Source organism: Capra hircus, chromosome 1 (assembly GCF_001704415.2).
Source record: "Capra hircus breed San Clemente chromosome 1, ASM170441v1, whole genome shotgun sequence".
Classification (NCBI taxonomy): Eukaryota; Metazoa; Chordata; class Mammalia; order Artiodactyla; family Bovidae; genus Capra; species Capra hircus.
The window spans coordinates 144,690,711-144,708,877 of NC_030808.1; the positions used below are offsets into that span (position 1 = coordinate 144,690,711).

General features: G+C 56.9%; 1 protein-coding gene across 2 annotated transcripts in view; it reads right to left on the reverse strand.

Annotated features, from left to right (window-relative positions):
• Window positions 3,657-18,167, reverse strand: part of ITGB2 (integrin subunit beta 2) — a 30,726-nt gene continuing 16,215 nt past the window's right edge. Inside the window, exons 4-16 of one of the 2 annotated variants that reach the window (XM_018047976.1) lie at window positions 15,290-15,470; window positions 14,130-14,300; window positions 13,729-13,970; window positions 12,711-12,866; window positions 11,732-11,827; window positions 9,863-9,952; window positions 9,014-9,154; window positions 7,404-7,591; window positions 7,074-7,318; window positions 6,658-6,877; window positions 6,252-6,457; window positions 4,327-4,493; window positions 3,657-4,140 (exon numbers count right to left, since the gene is read on the reverse strand). In XM_018047976.1, the coding sequence (XP_017903465.1) occupies window positions 4,078-4,140; window positions 4,327-4,493; window positions 6,252-6,457; window positions 6,658-6,877; window positions 7,074-7,318; window positions 7,404-7,591; window positions 9,014-9,154; window positions 9,863-9,952; window positions 11,732-11,827; window positions 12,711-12,866; window positions 13,729-13,970; window positions 14,130-14,300; window positions 15,290-15,470 (2,166 nt within the window). In that variant the 3' untranslated portion in view covers window positions 3,657-4,077. 2 annotated transcript variants of the gene reach the window in all.

The window sequence follows — 18,167 nt, forward strand, 5'->3', positions numbered from 1 at the left end:
AGGAGAACACTACAGGATCTGGAGGGTGAGGCTCCAGCTGTTTTTTTCTGGTGCACAGGCTTGTGCTGCCAGAAGGAGGAGGTTTAGCTGGAGGTTTGGGGACCAAGGGGTCAGGGCGTGCAGAGAGGACTGCACCTTGTTGGGAGACAGGGAATAAGATCACGACTGCCTGTCTGTGTAGATGCCAATGAGCAGCACGGTCAGGTGGACCCCACCCAGGGGCAGCACCAAGGGGGCCCCAGAGGAAGGAGCCACTTGGGGGAGATGCCAGACGTCCTTGGACTTGCCTGTCTGACCCTGGGGGATGGGGTGGGGGCGTCTGCAGGGCCTCGGGCCCTCTCAGTATGCAGACCAGGTGTGAGGAGGGCCTCACCTGCCAGAGTGGCAGGGAGGGTAAGGTCAAGACCAGGCACAGGCAGAGCCACCCACATAAACCAGGTTGGGAGCCTGGATGACCTGCAGCCCAGCGTTGTCTGGAAGAGAGTCCGGTGCCAGGAGCCACCACGGGAGATCCCACCCATGACAAGGTCATGTGGAAGAGAACTGTTAAGCAAGGCTTCAGAACTCAACAGGTTCCCTAGGCTTTCTCGAGCATCTACCCCAAAACCAAAATCTGTCTGTTTTACTATTTCATGACTTTCACCAACTCCTCTGACATTAACAGGGGGCTAACTCTGACCACCTTTCTCTGGAAAAAACTAACTATAGCTAATAAGTCTCCTGGACATGAGAAGAATATTTCCAATCAAAACCCCTCTGTTAGCATTTTAGCTTGCTTGGCAGATATATCCAGACTCTTGCAGCTACACATGTGATTATTTACAGCCTCCCAACTGTGAGAGGCACGGAAAGCCTAAAACATAGAGCCTTTCAAAGAGTTAAAAGTTATTAGAGTAGTGCTAATGTAGGATTTCATTATTGGGCCATTGCTTGTTGCTAAGTTCCCATATCTCTTATCCACTGTGCACCTGGGAGTGCATTAGTTAACATAGTTGGAAAGTAAGAAAAACAAGTGTAGCCTTGAAATTAACCACATCAGACTTTTGAGCTAATTGGTTCTTTCTTGTAACTCACTGCACCTTTGCTTCCTGAGAATGTAACTCTGTTTAATACTTTTTGAGGCTGACATAGATTAGAAATATAAGAAAAAACATTTCAAGGGAAAATAAATTTTTTGGTTAAACAGCCTTTATCAAAAGAGGGTCATAAAATGTTCACAGGCCTCCAAGGCCAGAAGATAATGTACACAACATTGTTTATGGGAAAGGTTTGCAGAAAAAATCCTGGTCTTGATAAAGACAAAACAGATGTAATGTTTGGGCTGACTCTGTATGACTTTGCATCTTTCATTTCCCTCTATGTACAAGTAAAGGTATAAAAGACCCTTTTGAAAGTAAAAACAATGGGCCTCTCTTGAAGAAGCTTGGTCACCCCGTGTTTTTCTTCTTTCTCTTTTTTTCTCTCTTACTTTCTATTTCAGGCTGATCCCTTGGAGCATAGAGGCTCCCTGCGTTCACTTATCTGCCTGGGTTTCTAAGACCTGAAAGGGAAGATGTTCTGCGTCTTCACTCCCTCTGGAGACCGGGAAGGCACCTGTGGCCTCTATTTCTCTCCTCTATTTTCTTATCTACAATATGCTTTCCTTCTCTCTCTCTGAATCATCCGCTGACGCCGTTTTTCCTTCAGGTTCCCCTGGATCCTGGCGGGGCTGGACCCCGGCACATGTTGTTCAATTGGGTTTTAACATTTTGGAAAACCACAGCCCGGTTCTCCTGGGCGCAGAAGGATGCTGCACCACGAAGGTGGTAGATGGTTGACCTTGGGCTGCTCTGTATCAAGCCCACGTACTTATGAACAGGGCAGGAGGGAGAGAAGGGCGCTGCAGAGAAGGCTTCTGAGGCGGGAGCGCGCCTGGGCCTTGGGCCACGTTCTGTGATTGGCGGCCGGATGGCGAGGCGGCAGAGGCCCTAGGTTGGGGGGAGCTCCCCCTGCAGGAGAACAGGCGGCAGTGCAGGTTACTAGCGGCAGAAGCCTAGTGGGCGAGGTTTGCGTGTGTACTCAGTCGCGTGCAACTCTGTGCAACTTCATGGGCTGTAGCCCGCCAGTTTCCTCCATCCAAGGGATTCTCCAGGCGAGAATACTGGAGTGGGTTGCCGTTTCCTCCTGCAGGGGATCTTCCGGACGCAGGGATCGAATCCGCGTCTATTGAGGCGCCTGTACAGGCAACCTCCCTCTAGTGCCACCTGGTGGGCGACGTGGGTTCTTTAAATCTTGCTCATTAGAAAAGATCCTGACGCTGGGAAAGATTGAAGGCAGGAGAGGGGGACGACAGAGGACGAGACGGTTGGATGGCATCACCGACTCAACGGACAGTGAGTTTAAGCAAGCTCTGAGAGATGGTGAAGGACAGGAAAGACTGGCGTGCTGTAGACCATGGGGTTGCGAAGAGTTGACCGAGTGAGTGACTGAACTCAGTTCTGGACCGTGTGCCCTTCCGTCTCAGCGTGCATCCTTTATCGTTTCATACCGGCAGGGAGGCCACCCTGCGTGTACCTCCGTGAAGGCAGTGAGCGTCTCTCCTTTGCCCAATCTTCTCTGCAGTGACTGGCAAAGACAGAACTTCATAAGTGCTGTTTGAATGAACTGATGTTCTTTTTAACAAAGCATTATGCTGGGGTTTTAATAAAGAATTACATATTTTAGGGAAAAATAAGGGCAAATATCATCTGAAACTATGTCTATGCATTTGAATATATATTCCCAAACACGCACTCCATACTCAACATCTGTCTGCCTCTCAGATCTGTGTAACATGAAGAGAGCCAGCATCGGCCGGGTTACAGAGGATGCATTTTTTGGTTGTTTTTCTTTTTCATTTTTGGCTGTGCTGGGTCGTTGTTGCGGCCCAAGGGCTTTCTCTGGTTGCGCTGAGCAGGGGCTGCTCTCTGTCTGCAGTGAGCCTGCTTCTCTTGTTGCAGAGCAAAGGCTCTAGGGTGTCTAGGCTTCGGTAGTTTCGGTGCATGGGCTCAGCTGCCCTTTGGCATGTGGGATCCTCCTGGAGCAGGGAAGGAATCCATGTCCCCTGCACTGGCAGGCGGACTCCCAACTCTATGACGAGGGAAGTCCCAGAAAATATTAGCTTACGGGAGTACGGCCCTTTCCTTGGGGATCCAAGGACTGCCCCATCCTCACGGCTCTCACTGGCCACACCTGGACCTTGACCCATACCAAGCATACTGAGACTGGCAGATACACACAGGTCTTGGTGATCACGGCGGGACCTTCCCCCTGCTGTCATCACACGTCGGGTCAACGTGACCTCCAGGTCACTCTAGAAAACAGCCCACAAGAAACACACTCAAACTCTGTCCCATCATTAGCCGAGAGCAGGCGCAGACAGCAGAGAGGGGGACAGGTGCCCACTATCCCATCTTGCCTTGGCCCCACTCAGGCTCCACAATGGGACCCCCTTGTGGGGGGGTGCTGCTCCTTCTCAAAGCTGCTTATGAGGGGGACCCAGGTAGGGACAGAGAGAGGCTTGCATGAGCAACAGGTGAGGAAGGAGAAAAAGAAACCCCATGCCCTGGCCCAGAGGCCACGCGGACCCTCAGAGTGCAGTGGCGGAGGATCAGAGCCTGGCTCCCATGAAAGACTCCGCACAGGAAGATTTTATTGATTTTTTTTTTTTATTGATTGGGGGCATAACCAAGGGGATGTAACTTCATACCCTGAGAAGTTCACACATAAATAATTCTTCATCAGACTGCTGTGCTAATTTTTACAAAGGACCTGTGTGTAACCATACAAAATGTAGGCAATTCCTTCTCTGATTTGCTATCAAAAGTCATTCACATTAGAAGGGGGAAGCTGACCCTTACCCTGAGCCCATAGGATAATCTGGCCACGCCCACCATGCTGCGCAGGAAAAGCAGTGCATTTTGGTTAACAGTGAACTTGTTAAGCATCATCAGCCGCGCCCACCAAGCAGCACGGTCACGGTCAGCCTGCTGGAGGGGATGAGGAGAGGGCGTGCTCCCGTCTGGGTGGTGCAGAAGGCCTTGTCTTCACCAGGCACCCCTAACTCTCGGCAAACTTAGGGTTCATGACTGTCGTGGTGGCACTCTTGAAAAGAGGGTTATCCTGGTGAGAAAAGCAAACATGGCTTGTCAGCACAGGGAGGAAGGCGCTGGGCTCTGGGCCACAACAGTGTCCACTGAGGGTGGACGAGGTTCAGGGGTGGGAGTGGGGCAGGCGCACACTCCCGTGGGGACGCCTTGGCTTGGAGGGTAGGAGGTGGGCCTTCGCAGGGACCCCGAGGCCACTCACGTTGTTCCACTGGGACTTGAGCTTCTCCTTCTCGAAGCGATGGTACTCCCTGAGGTCGCTCAGGTGTGTCAGGGCCTTCCAGATGACCAGCAGGAGGATGCCGACGAGCACAACTCCCCCCACGGTGCCCCCCACGATGGCAGCGATGTTGGGGCCCTTCACACACTCTAAGGCACAAATGGGGCGTCAAGCCTGCCCCGGCTCCCAGGCCCCAGGTTTCGGCCCCGTCCCCGCACTGCGTCAAGGTCCCACTGCCAGATCTCTGTGGCAGGTAGTGAGCAAACCAGCCCTGGCCCCGGCCCCCAGCCCAGGAGAGCTCAGAGCTGAGCACAAGGCCAGGCCCCGTGGCTCCCAATGAAGTCGAGAGGGTCCTTGTTTACAGAGAAGGAAAGGGGGGCCCGGGTTGCCAGTAAACAGGGCCAGACTCTGGCCTCCCACCCAGACCACGCTGTATCAGAGTTTAGGGGGGACTCTCCTCATGCAAGCATTCCCGGGGAGACTCACAGCAGCAGCCTTGGGAATGGGAGGGGGGTCCCAGTGCCCAAGGGGGCTGCACCCAGCCTCCTGCTGAGCTCAGGTGGGGGCCTCAGCCGCATGCCCACTTTGGCTGTCGACAAAGGCACAGCGCTCGGTGCGAGCCCCTCCCTGTCTGCCTGGCGGAGGGCACCGGAGTCTGTGGTGCCCCCTCGCTCATCACCCTGGCCTTTCCAGGGAGCCTCATGTCCTTAGAGACTGAACACCTTAGCCACAGCTGCCCCAAACCAGACCTGACGGCACATCTGCTCTGAAACCCTGGGAGAGCCCTCCACCCCAGCAGGCTGGGCTCTGCAGCCCTGGGGATACACACGGGACTGGGCCCCACATGCCTTCCTGGGGCTCTTTTTCTGGGGAGGGGGAGAGGGAGCAGGTCCCAGTCTTGCAAGAACCTGTGTGGACAGCTGTCACGTGTCTGCTGCGGTCACCCTGGAGGCTGGCCTGGAAGCCTGTGCCCGCACCCTCAGCCTCTCTGAGTGGGAAGGGCGGGGTACTCAGATCTGGGGTCAAGATGGCTCTGGGTCCTGCTGCTCCAACCCTTACACCCATCTCCTCAGGGGTCTATTGTTCCAAGTCCCTCCAACTCAAAATGTCATCATCACTCAATGTACCTCCTTGAAACTGACCCACCCTCTGCCCCCACTTGTCACCTGTCCCTTCCGATCCTGCCCAGAGCTACACTCCAGAGCAGGCTCTGTCCCCACCGCCCCAGGACCCCAGCCCAGCTCTGCTCAGTGTCTGGACCTGGTGGTGGTCCTTCCCAGGTGTATGTCCGGCTTCTGAAAGCCATGTGCTCCTCTGAAAGCTGTTGGCAGCCTCCTTTTATGTCTGGGAAGAGACCTAAGGCTCCCCTGGACTCTCAGAGCTAAGTGCCCAGCCCAGCACCTGCGACCTTCTCCAACTATCTGCAACTGTCCTCCTTAGAGATACCTTCTGACCTCTGACCTCAGAGACAGGCTCCGCTGGAGTCTTTGCCCCTCAGAACCTGCTCATATGTCCCTAGCCTGTGTCACGGAGGGACCTATGAAGACTGCGCTGGTCTCTGGGTCCTGGGCAGAGCCGGGTGACTGGCGGGTAGTGGGCATCTGGGGAAGAGAGCAGCAGCTCTGCGGGCCCTTCCAGGGCAAGGGCTGGACTTGGGTCTGGAGGTCCCCACTGTCCCCTCCGCCCGGCTCTCAGGACCCACTCTCCAGAAGCGCTCAGCTTGGGGAAGCGCTACTGTGGGACAGCCCTCCGACCAGGTATACAACGACTGGGGCGGGCTGAGAGATGCGTTGGGGGCGGGATATGGTGGCGGTGCGGCGCGGGCGGGCTGAGAGATGCGGGGCCCGGGGGTGGGGAGTGGGGGCGCAGGGGGGGACTCTTCCCGACACCCTCCGCCCCGGGTTCACCGAGCATGTCGTCCACGTGCACGTCGTATCTGTTCCGCCCGTCGCGCTGCACCAGGGTGTAGGTCATCCAGCAGCCCTCGGAGTCGCGCTCCTTGCACTTGCGGCCGCCGGGCACCGGGCTGGACAGCAGCTTCGTCTGCCCGCACGCTGCGCTGCAGTTCTTGGCGAAGGGGCCCTTGTCGAACTTCAGGCACTCGGTGCAGGGGCTGGGGGGAGCCGGGGCGTGAGCGCGGGCGGGGTTGGGAGGAGGGGCCGCCGTGAGCGGCGGGTTTGTGCAGGCCCTTCTGTGGAGGGCGGGCTGCCCGCGCCCCGCCCGCGCCCGCGCCCCCGCCCCGCACCCGGGGCCGGGCAGTGGCTCTCCCCACCCGCAAGGAGGTGCGAGAGCGGCGGGGCGGCGGACACTCACGCGAAGCCAGCGCAGGGCACGGGGCAGCCCGGGCAGTCGATGCACAGGGGCGGCTGGTAGCCGGGGTCGCACTGGCACACGTTGCAGCGGCATCGGCCCCGGCCGCTGCACTCGACGCCGTCCAGGTTGAGGCAGCCCTGAGTGGACTTGAGGCACTGGCACGCCGAGCCCTCATGCTGCTCGTTGCACCTGCAGGTGCCGCAGAAGCAGAGCCCCCTCTCTGGAAGACAGCGCGGCCGCGGACTCAGTCCCGCCCCAGCCCCCGCCCGCGCCCTAACCCCATCCCCGCCCAAACTCCTCCCTCCCCGCCCTGGAAGACAAGGCCGCCGCGGACTCAGTCCCTCACGAGCCCCGCCCTGGCCAAAGCCCCCGGCCCCACGCGGCCGAGGCTCTTCCCGCGGCCCCCCAGCGCTCACTCTCGCCCCCGCAGACTTGGCCGTCGTAGCGCTCGCAGTTGACGTTGTCGCACTCGCAGAACTGGCCGTAGATCTTCTTGTTGGGCACGTCGCTCGTGTGGCACACGCACTGCCCGCAGATGCAGTCCCCTAGCCCCGAGCAGATGATGGAGCTGTTGTCCTTGCGGCAGCTGCCCTCCAGCTCCTGGCTGCTCCGGCCGTGCGTCTGGCACTCGCAGTTCTTCCCGATGTAGCCGGCGTCGCACCTGCGGGAATGCGGGGTCAGAGCCCCCCGGGGCGCACCCTGCTTCCGCGCGCCGGCGCCGGGGGCGGGGCGGGGTGCGGCCTCACCTGCAGACGCCGCACTCCATCGAGCCTCTGCCACCGCAGACGCTGCGGTCCCTGCTGGCGTCCCGGCATTGGCACTCGCACTGGGGAAGGACCCGCACGGTCACCGTGTCCGTGAAGCCCAGCGCCCGGATGGTGAAGGACTGCTCCTGGATGCACTCGGTGGCTGTGACCTTCACCTGGAAGGTGATCTGTCATGGGAACGTAGAGCTCCGGTGAGCACGGGACCCCAGGGTCGTGACCCTACTCTGATCTCCTCTGGGCAGCATGGACAAGGGCACAGCCCAGAAGAGGAAGGGCCACCGCCCTCTGTTGCCAGGCTGGTGGAGTGGATCGAGGTGGGAGAGGGGAAGGACAGGGACATTCCAGGTGGCTCCAGGGCTCAGGAAGGGAGATGAGGGAGAAGATGACAGCTGGAAACTCAGAGATGCTGAAACATGCGCCCCCACGCAGCTCCCCCCACCCACCATCCTCAGGTGGCCTGGACTTGCGCGGAGGTCTCTTTAGAATTCTTTTAATCACGCATCTCTTAAAGGGATTTTAAAGTGACTTTGTATTAATAAATTATGTCTTTTTTCTCCAGGTATTTTGTCCTGAAGCCCGGAGGCTAAGATGTCAGAATACCATAGGAAGTCCCAGATTCTGCCTGTGAGGGTGTATCTTGAGCCTGAATGCCCCAGGAGAACTGAGCCGGCAGCACAGAATCCCCCCACCTACACTGCTCTGCTGCTCAGCCCGCAGGGAGCTTCAGGGAGCACCCGCTCAGCCTCACTGCCAGTCAACGGTAAGTGAGTCTCCACCCAGTACATGAAGACAGAGCGGAAGCATCAGGGAGGAATCAGGCAGCCAACACTGGGCGCATTCAGGTATGGATCCCTCAGTAAGAGGGGCAGAGATTTCAGTCAAAATTCACATGCATTTAGTAAGGCACATATTTGAAAGAATTTCAATGTCATTCAGAAATAAAAGCAAGTATTTTGCTGAATATTAATTCACAGCTGGTGAAAGGAAATGATTAATCATTCCTGGTCATGGCAAATTTAAACTATTAGAGAAATAACTCACTGCCTGCTTGTAATCATCTGTGTGGCCCCTGCTTTAATGTCTTTGTCAAAAAACAAGAATACAGGGACTTCCCTGGTGGTCCAGGGGTTGAGAACCTGCCTTCCAATGCAGGGGACTTGGGGTTCCACCCCAGGCTGGGGAACTAAGATCCCACATGCCAAGGGGCAACTAAGCCCGCTCACCACAACTGGAGAGCCCACGTGACACAATGAAGACCTGATGCAGCCAAATAAATTCATAACAATAATAACAATAAACAAAACCACAAAATCAGGAAAATCAAACCAAAGCAGATGCCCAGAGGGGAAGGAATGCCCTTTTTAGGTGCGTGGGGCTATGCCCAGCATCTGCCACCAGGGGGCGCTGCAGTCCTCACAGTCGGGGGTCTGTCCCCATCAGGCCACAGCGTGTGTGGATTTTAAAGAGAAGGAACTGGATCGGAGGTGGACAGGCCCAACCTCTAGCTGATCCCCGGTAGGCCGTTGGCCAGGGCACACCCTCTTGCTGTTCCAGGGGAGCCCCTTCCAGAGGCTGGGAGGGAGCCTCACCGGGACGTTGATCTGGACGCCGTCACAGTCCCCTCTGGGCTGGTCCACCTGTGACACCCCGTTACTGCAGAAGGAGTCGTAGGCGACTTTCAGGGTGTCAGGGAGGGTGTTGTGATCCAGGAATACTCTGGAGGACAGTTTCTGTGGGGAGACAGTAGTACCATCAGACCCATCTTCCAGGCCACGGCTGGCATGCCTCTAACCTCCCCCACCACCCACCACGCATCCATGGAGAGCTCTGTGGGTGCCAGGTTACCCATGTCATGCCCCTCAAGACAGGCCAGTGGAGGGTACGGACGTGGAGACGGGTCCCAGCCCCATGAGAACAGAAGCTCAACTGCCCACTCACCACTGAAACCCCAGTGCCTGGCACAGGGCAGGAGCTGGAAAAACTGTTTACGTGAATGAGAGAGAGACAGACACAGAGAGAGATAAACAGAGAGACACAGAGGTAGACACAGAAAGGTGAGACAGCCCCTCCCAGGCAGCATCTGGAGTTTGGGAGGGCCTGCTGGGGCTTAGGGCTCCAACAGGGCAGGAGCAGCAGATGGAGCTCCTCCCGGGGGCTCTGACTTCACCCAGTGGGGCCAGCGCTTCCTGGTGTGCCCAGCGAGCTGTGCCCGTGAGGCTCTCAGGCCCTGCGGCTGTAAGAGGGCTTGGCGCTCATGTTCCAGCCAAGTGCAGGAGGACCTGGGGTGGCACCTACCGTGCCATTAACCAGGGAGGACATTGCTGCCCAGGGGAGGTGCCCGAGTGTGGCCCAGACAAGGCCGGGGCTCTCCGCACCAGACCACCCTCCTCTTAACCAGCAGTGGGGACCCCGTCTTCGCTGACTGCCTGGGGACTCACATTGTAGGCACTCTTGATAAGCTCCACCACGTTCTTGGAATCTTCAGACAGCTCCCCGACTGCAGACTTGGGGATGATTTCTGTCAGCTTCTGTCGGGGCAGAACACAGGTGGTCGTGGCCAGAACCATGGGGCTGAAGGGCGCCGCAGGGCCCACCCAGTTCTCTCACAGCCCTGAGGGTCTCCTTCCTGCTGGTGAGATGGCCCAGACAACCCACTCCCCCCCCCCCGCCCCCGCCGACTTCTCACTGTGCACATGGTCAGCGCTGTGCGGGCAGACACTGACTTGGTAAAACTACTTCCCCCTGGGTATTTCAAGCTGGTCACTGAAAGCAGAGCCGGGAAGACGTGCCGCAGCTAGGGGCCCGTCCCACCTCGCAGATGTGACAGGCACAAACAAACCAAGGGCACAGGTCATCGTAAAATGTGGCATAAAGTCAGGAAGCGACATGTACCGAGCGTGTGAACGAGCCAATTTCGACAATGGCTGCGTTAGGCAACAGCATGCCGGCTGACTCTGGCAGGCAGGGCCACACGCAGTCCAGGAACTGCTCTGTGTAGGCAGGCCAGAGCACTGGGTCATGCAGGCAAGCCTGGGGCCAGCCTCCAGCACCATCTGTGCCCTCTGCCGCCGCCGCCTCCCCCCCGCTTAGCGTATCTTTCACAAGAAATTGCACCATCACTTTGTCTTGCAGAGCGGAGGGCTGGGCCACGTCCCTGCCCCCAACCCTGCTCTGATGCCCTGGAATGGAGTCCAGCCCCCTCCGTTTGTGGCTCACGAGGACCATCACAACCTGGCCACCCACCTTGGGCCTCCATCACCGAGCGGGTGATGCTCCTAGCTCCTAGCTCAGGACCCCGCTGGGGCTTGGGAAGTCCTCCCAGCCACCTGCTCTCCACTCAGAGCAGAAACATGTACTGAGGGTCCCGCGTAAACTGTCCACACAGACCCTGGACCTCCTAGAATCCCCGGGAGCCCCAGGAATGGGGGCAGGAAGCTGAAGCTCAGCGAGGCCTGCGACTGCCCGGGGCCTCGCCCTTGCTGTCGGGGAGCAGGGTCCAGGGCCCATGTATTCCATCTCCGGCTCCTGCCCTCTCTCTCACACTGCCTTCTGGGATATGAGTCCTGCTCCTCAAAGCAAAGTGCTGGGACCCATACTGCCGCTCGGTGAGGAGAGACTGCCGCGCCCGGTAATACAGTTGGGGACATCTGCCGGCATTCAGGCAACTTGTGCGGGCAGTGGTCTCTCAGCTGCACCCAGCCATCAGCCCTGCACTGTCCCTGTGGCTTGGCCAGCTCTCACCACCCGCCCCTGGCCACTTGTCCCTCCTCCCTCGGCGTCCCCTGCATCCTGTGCCCGAGGTGGGGCCCCCAATGCTGACAGCGAGTGTGGCTGGTCCCACCATCAGGCCTGCAAATGTCCCACACAGGCACAGCAGGTCACAGGCAAGAGGAAGGAGCCTGGGACTTAGGGGAGGAGAGGGGCCAGGAGGTGCCCCCAGCCCATTGCAGCCAGAAAGCCTGCCACGCTGAGCCCAGCAGACGAAAACACGAGACAGCAAGGAAAACAGCCCTCCAGTGACGGGCAGAGGGGAGAAGTGCTGATGTGCAAATGTACGTGGACACAAAGCTTTTCCTGATGTGAAGGATGGGACCTGCAGACTCAAAGGGTTTGCTATGTTGTAGCAAAAACACGATCACTGAGCCACAGGGACCTGTCAGCTCCTCCACAGTGCTCACTGCCTGGGGCGCCCACATGGCCTCGGCCAGCACACCCAGTGCAGAAGCAGCCCTCAGTGTGATCACCCCAGATTTAGTCACTCTTCAGCTGCAACACCTTGTCCTGCTGGGTTGCTCAAGCCCACTTACCTCGTACGTTTTCACCATCTTCTTGGTTACCGCGAAGATGGGCTGGATGTTGCTTTCTGCCAGTTTGTGTGCCAGCTGGCCCACCGATGGGTAGTCCTAGAGAGGAGACCCCCGGTTAGATGGCCCTGAGGCTGGGTACAAGCCATCCAGGCTACCCGACAGCTCCTCCAGGCAGAAGTGACTGCCCAGAGTGCAGAGGCTCCGCCCTGCATGCGCTGTGATGGGGCTGTTCCCAGTGACGTTTGCAAACACATAAGAGAATGGGATTAGTAAGGAAACGGACAGTATTAAAAGTTGTGGTATGCTTCTTGATCAATGCACCAAAAAAGAAGTTCAGTGGCAAGTAACGGCTCACAGACCCTCAGCATGGAGATGAGTGAGCAACACTTTGCTGTGTCTGAGCTGTAGGGCTGAGATCACAGATGCTGCACCCCAGCATGCGCTTAGCCACTCAGTCGTGTCCGACTCTGTGCGACCCCATAGACAGCAGAGTGGGTTGCAATTTCCTCCTCCAGGGGATCTTCCCAACCCAAGGATCGAACCCATGTCTCCTATGTCTCCTGCCTTGCAGGTGGAGTCTTCACCCGCTGAGCCAGTGGGGAACAGCACAGTGGCGCCTATTTTCATAGCCGTCTCATGTACAATTTCAGACAGAAGCTCACAGGAACCTCAGATGTCATGTTCATCCGGTCCCAGTCGGGGGGCCCCTGAGAGGTGCCAGCACCACCTCCCACCTCAAGTCTGCAGGCCGCAGATGGACGGCCCCAAGGGTCCCATCTCTGAAATCCTCTGCAGCTCCAGGGATTATGATGCCAGCAGACCAGGGAATTCCGCCCTCTCAGTGCCATTAAAATACCTCCCTGGGAGCAAGGGCCTCTTCCCGCCCCTCTGGACCCCAGGCTGGGAGTGAGCCTGCATCCCTGCTCCCCTGGGGCAGACCCACACCCTCCCACCTCCCACCCCAAGACACTGCACTCACAAATTCGTTGCTGCTTTTGTACAGGTTGTCTTCCAGGTGGCAGCGGCCGTCGTTGGGGGTGAGGATGGCACCCAGCTTTCCATCGCCCGCAAAGTGGAACCCATCGTCTGTGGCGAACACCAGCAGCCTGGTGACATTGCGCCAGCCGATTTCCTCCTGACAAGGAGATGGTGGGGGTGACTTGCCTTGGTTTCCCCAGCAGGGCCCCCACAGACTTCAAGAGCCAAGGCTGAGCTTGCTAGGGGTGCCTCATGTGCCCCCAACACCTGGGTTTTCTAGGGAGCACGGGGACCACAGAAGGTCCCAGCTGCTCGACTCAGGGCCCCGTGTCTGCTGCAGATTCCAGCGCCCAGGGGAACCCGAGAAGTGTCTGCAGGGTGACAGCCTCCCTGATGCCTGGGCGGGAGGGGACGCCGACGGGATAGGAAAGCACATTCACATCTGAACACTGCATCTTTCATGCCCAGTCAGCTCAGATCTGGGAGCACCTCCTAAGGAGATGCTCCCAAAGAAGAAAAAATACTTATAAATGATTATCTCAGTGGAAAAGCGCTGCCAACACAGAGGAAAGCGGTGGACACCGGGGTGAGGGGGTGATGGAGGCGCGCACGCCAGCAACACGCGTCACGAACCGTGATAATCACACAGACGTGAACGTGTGGGTCTGTGAAGCAGGGCGGTGTGCCCAGGGACCAGAGCACCTGGAGGGTTGGCATCCCATCTGTGAAGGCGACAGGGCTGCGTGGCTAAATGGGATCGATGCACTGTAACACTGACGTCACAGATACAGCGCGGGACAGGACCACGTGGCGAGGGGTCAGCGGTGGCCGGGGAGTGGCCGGCACTGATACCGAAACCATGTAACCGTGGGCGGGCGAGCCTGGCCAGGACACCCTTATTCTCTGAGGGACTCTGGAAGTAGGGGGACTACCAGGATCAGGCGGCAAAGGGGTCTTGCTCTCCAGGGTCATTTCCTCGTATTTGGGCTTCAGAAGGTTTGCTCAGGACGGAGCCTCACCGGGCACGCGGCCACTTGCATCATGGCGTCCAGTCCACCCTCAGGGGCGTCCAAGTTCCCCGAGATCAGCTGCTTCCCGACTTCTGTCTCGAACTGTTTGGAGTTGTCGGTGAGCTTCAACACGTGCCTGAAGGCGAACGGGGGCTGGCACTGCTTCTCCTTGTTGGGGCAGGGGTTCCTCAGCTTCTCGGGGTGCGTGTTGACGAAGGGGAGCACCGTCTTGTCCACGAAGGACCCAAACCCTGGGGGACAGTGGGGGGCCATGAGCCTCTTACCAGAGCGGGGTAGGAAGGCCCAGCACGTGGGGAGGGGCCTGGCACCCTGCCCTCGGGGTGCAGAGGTGCAGAGGTGCCTGGGACCGGGGCTTGGGAGTTCAGGGGAAGATGGAGTAGCTGCCTCACCGATGCGGCCCGACTCGGTGATGTCATTGAGGGCCCGGAGCAGGTCACCCCCCAGCTTCTTGACGTTGGCGAGGTCGTCCACCATGGAGTAGGAGAGATCCATCAGATAGTACAGGTCAATGGGGTAGCCCTTGGCCCTCTGGAAGGTCACGTTGAACGCAGCTGCCTGACCTGCCAGGATTCGGGAGAGAATCAGGGTGTACCACCTGGTCTGTGGGTGGGGGGTTTGGGGGACACTGATGCTTCTGCAGGCCTCAGAACCCTCAGGACTCCCCCATTCTCTGAGGCTGGTGGATAAAATGCAGGACGCCTATTCAGATCCCGATTTCAGGTAAAGCGCACGTTCTGACATAAAAGACCATCTGGATACAAGGTGTGCTGGATACAAGAAGATAGAAGAAGTGCTCATTGTTTATCCAGCACTGTTGAGATTCAGTTCCACCTGGATCTCTCTGGGTCTCCCCGGCAAGGCCTTCTCTACCACCAGCCGCTAAGCAAACCTGCTGGTGCCCAAAAGGGCTCCCTGGCCATCCTGGGGACACCCCCCCTCTCCTTCCTCAATCACAGCCGCCCTGGTTTCTGCTCCTCGTCGTCTTAATCACCGCCTGCACTTGTAATGACTTCTTTCCTTGTCAGTACAAATAGCCTGTGTCCCCAGCTCTCAGGTAGGTGCCTGGCACACAGCTGGTGCTCGACAAAGCCATGACAATCAAGTCCCCTCTGCCAGCCGCCTTCCAGCATCAGTTCCCCGATGTGGCTGCCCCAGCCCTGCCCAGACCCATTCACCATAACCCCCTGCTGCTCCACCAAGCCACCTTCCTGAAGGGTGTTTCTTGGAGTGCTAACAGGGAGCTGTGTCCTAAACCTGGGTCTGTGGTCAAGTCAGGTGGGCTACACTGATTCAAAGGTTTACTTGGGTTCCTAGTTTACAGGCCTTATCAGAGCCTTCACTCGGCCAAAAATACCTCATCTTCTGAGGGAGGGATACAGGAGTGTTTTTCAGATGGTTTATTCTCCCTTTTTTTAGGATGCAGAACTCAGCGCTAAAAGCGAGACTAGGCACCAGCTGCAGATGGGGCGTTGGGGACATCCTCCTGGGGCAGGGACACAAGGATACATGCGCCATCAGGGCCGGCCCACCCCTAGCCAGCCAAGCCTACCTGGTCTCAGGTAGAGAGTCACTTCCTCTGGGGACAGCTGCTTCTGTTTGCCCGCCTGGCTCTGCCGGGTCTCAGCGAGGCTCTTGGGTTCCATGATGTCATCAGCTGGGCAGCCCTTTGACAGCAGCTGCGCCCGTGTATCACAGCGAGTGGAGTCGGGCTCCCCTTGCCCTGTGAAGTTCTGGGGGAGGCAGGAGTCAGGGGTAGCACAGAGGAAATACGGGAGGCTACACTGTGGGTGCCGTGCCAGGCTGACCCCCTCATCTGCCCTGCTGTTCAGGAAGAGGTCCCTGGGTGGGGAGGTGGGGATGGGGGTTGCTGGGCAGCCTCTTCACAAGGCTCAGGGTCGCAGGAGAGCCTGGCACCAGTGGGCGTCTCCCCACAGTCTCTAGCAGTGGAAGTGGCTCAAGGCCAGCATCTCAGCTCCAGGTAGACCCATGGGTACCCTCCATGGCCAATCGAGCATCCAGCCCAGGTTTTCAACCCCTTCCTCAGCAGTGCCTTGCTGGCAGGGAGCGGCTCTCTCCTGATGGAACGCAGGTGCCCCTCTTGGCCCACCAGTTAATGTCTAGGCACCCTGGGAACCTGGAATAGAGGCCAGGGCTCTGGGCCAAGCAGATCAGAAGGAAAAGACAGGGGGGAGCATCGGGGTCCTGTTCCAGGGCATTTTCCTCTTGACCACTCTGCCCCCATGAAGGCCCCCTGGATGTCGCTGCGGCAGGGAGAGCCAAGGGGCCGCATCGGTGGGTCCGGCTTCCTCCCACAGGGGGAGACTAGGGGATAACAACCAGACAGGAGGCCTGACAGGAGGCACTCAACACACTGGCAAATTTGGAAAACTCAGCAGTGGCCACAGAACTGGAGAAGGTCAGTTTTTATTCCAATCCCAAAAGGCAATGCCAATGACTGTTCAAACTACTGCACAATTGCACTCATCTCACACGCTAGCACGGAGAAGGAAATGACAACCCACTCCAATACTCTTGCCTGGAAACTCCCATGGATGGAGGAGCCTGGTAGGCTGCAGTCTACGGGGTTACTAAGGGTCAGACATGACTGAGCGACTTCAATTTCACTTTTCACTTTCATGCATTGGAGAAGGGAAATGGCAAGCCACTCCAGTGTTCCTGCCTGGAGAATCCCAGGGACGGGGGAGCCTGGTGGGCTGCCATCTATGGGGTTGCACAGAGTCGGACACGACTGAAGCGACTTCGCAACAGCAGCAGCAGCACATGCTAGCAAAGTAATGCTACAAATCCTCCAAGCTACGCTTCAACAGTACATGAACTGAGAACTTCAGATATTCAAGCTGGATTTAGAAAAGGCAGAGGAACCAGAGATCAAACTGTCAATATACCTAGGATCATAGTAAAAGCAAGAGAATTCCAGAAAAATATCTACTTTTGCTTCACTGACTACGCTAAAGCCTTTGACTGTATAGGGATCACTACAAACTGGAAAATTCTTAAAGAGATGAGAATACCAGGCCATCTTACCTGCCACCTGAGAAGTCTGTATGTAGGTCAAGAAGCAACAGTTAGGACCAGTCATGGAACAACGGACTAGTTGCAAATTGGGAAAGGAGTACATCAAGGCTATATATTGTCACCCTGCTTATTTAACTTATATGCAGAATACATCATGCGAAATGCCAGGCTGGATGAAGCACAAGCTGGAATCAAGATTGCCAGGAGAAATATCGGTAACCTCAGATATGCAGATGACACCACCCTTATGGCAGAAAGTGAAGAAGAACTAAAGAGCCTCTTGATGAAGGTGAAAGAGGAGCATGCAAAAGCTGGCTTAAAACTCAATATTCAAAAAACTAAGATCATAGCATCCAGTCCCATCATTTCATGGCAAATAGATGGGGAAACAGTGACAGACTTTCTTTCCTTGGTCTCCAAAACCACTGCAGATGGTGACGGCAGCCATGAAATTAAAAGACACTTGCTCCTTGGAAGAAAAGCTATGACCAGCCTAGACAGCATAGTAAAAAGTAGAGACATTACTTTGCTGACAAAGTTGTGTATAGTCAAAGCTATGGTTTTCCCAGTAGTCATGTATGGATGTGAGAGTTGGACCATCAAGAAGGCTGAGAGCTGAAGAATTGATGCTTTTGAACTGTGGTGTTGGAGAAGACTCTTGAGAGTCCCTTGGACTGCAAGGAGATCAAACCAGTCAATCCTAAAGGAAATCAAGCCTGAATATTCATTGGAAGGACTGATGCTGAAGCTGAAGGTCCAATACTTTGGTCACCTGATACAAAGAACTGACTCATTAGAAAAGACCCTGGTGCAGGGGAAGATTGAAGACAGGAGGAGAAGGGGACGACAAAGGACGAGATGGCATCACAGACTCAATGGACATGTGTTTGAGCAAGCTCTGGGAGATGGTGAAGGACAGGGAAGCCTGCTGTGCTGCAGTTCATGGGGTCACAGAGTCAGACATGACGGAGCTCCTGAACAACCAACAAGGAGGCCAGAGAGCTCAGGGGGCAGGGCCAGACTAAAGGGACGTGGCCATTAGAGGGGCGGTGCTTCCTGAGCTGCCTCTGTACTGTCTTCACTTTTGAGACCCTCAGTTAGATCAGTTCACTCGCTCAGTCGTGTCCGACTCTTTGCGACCCCATGAATCGCAGCACGCCAGGCCTCCCTGTCCATCACCAACTCCTGGAGCTCACTCAGACTCATGTCCATCGAGTCAGGGATGCCATCCAGCCATCTCATCCTCGGTCGTCCCCTTCTCCTCCTGCCCCCAATCCCTCCCAGCATCAGAGTCTTTTCCAATGAGTCAACTCTTCGCATGAGGTGGCCAAAGTACTGGAGTTTCAGCTTCAGCATCATTCCCTCCAAAGAAATCCCAGGGCTGATCTCCT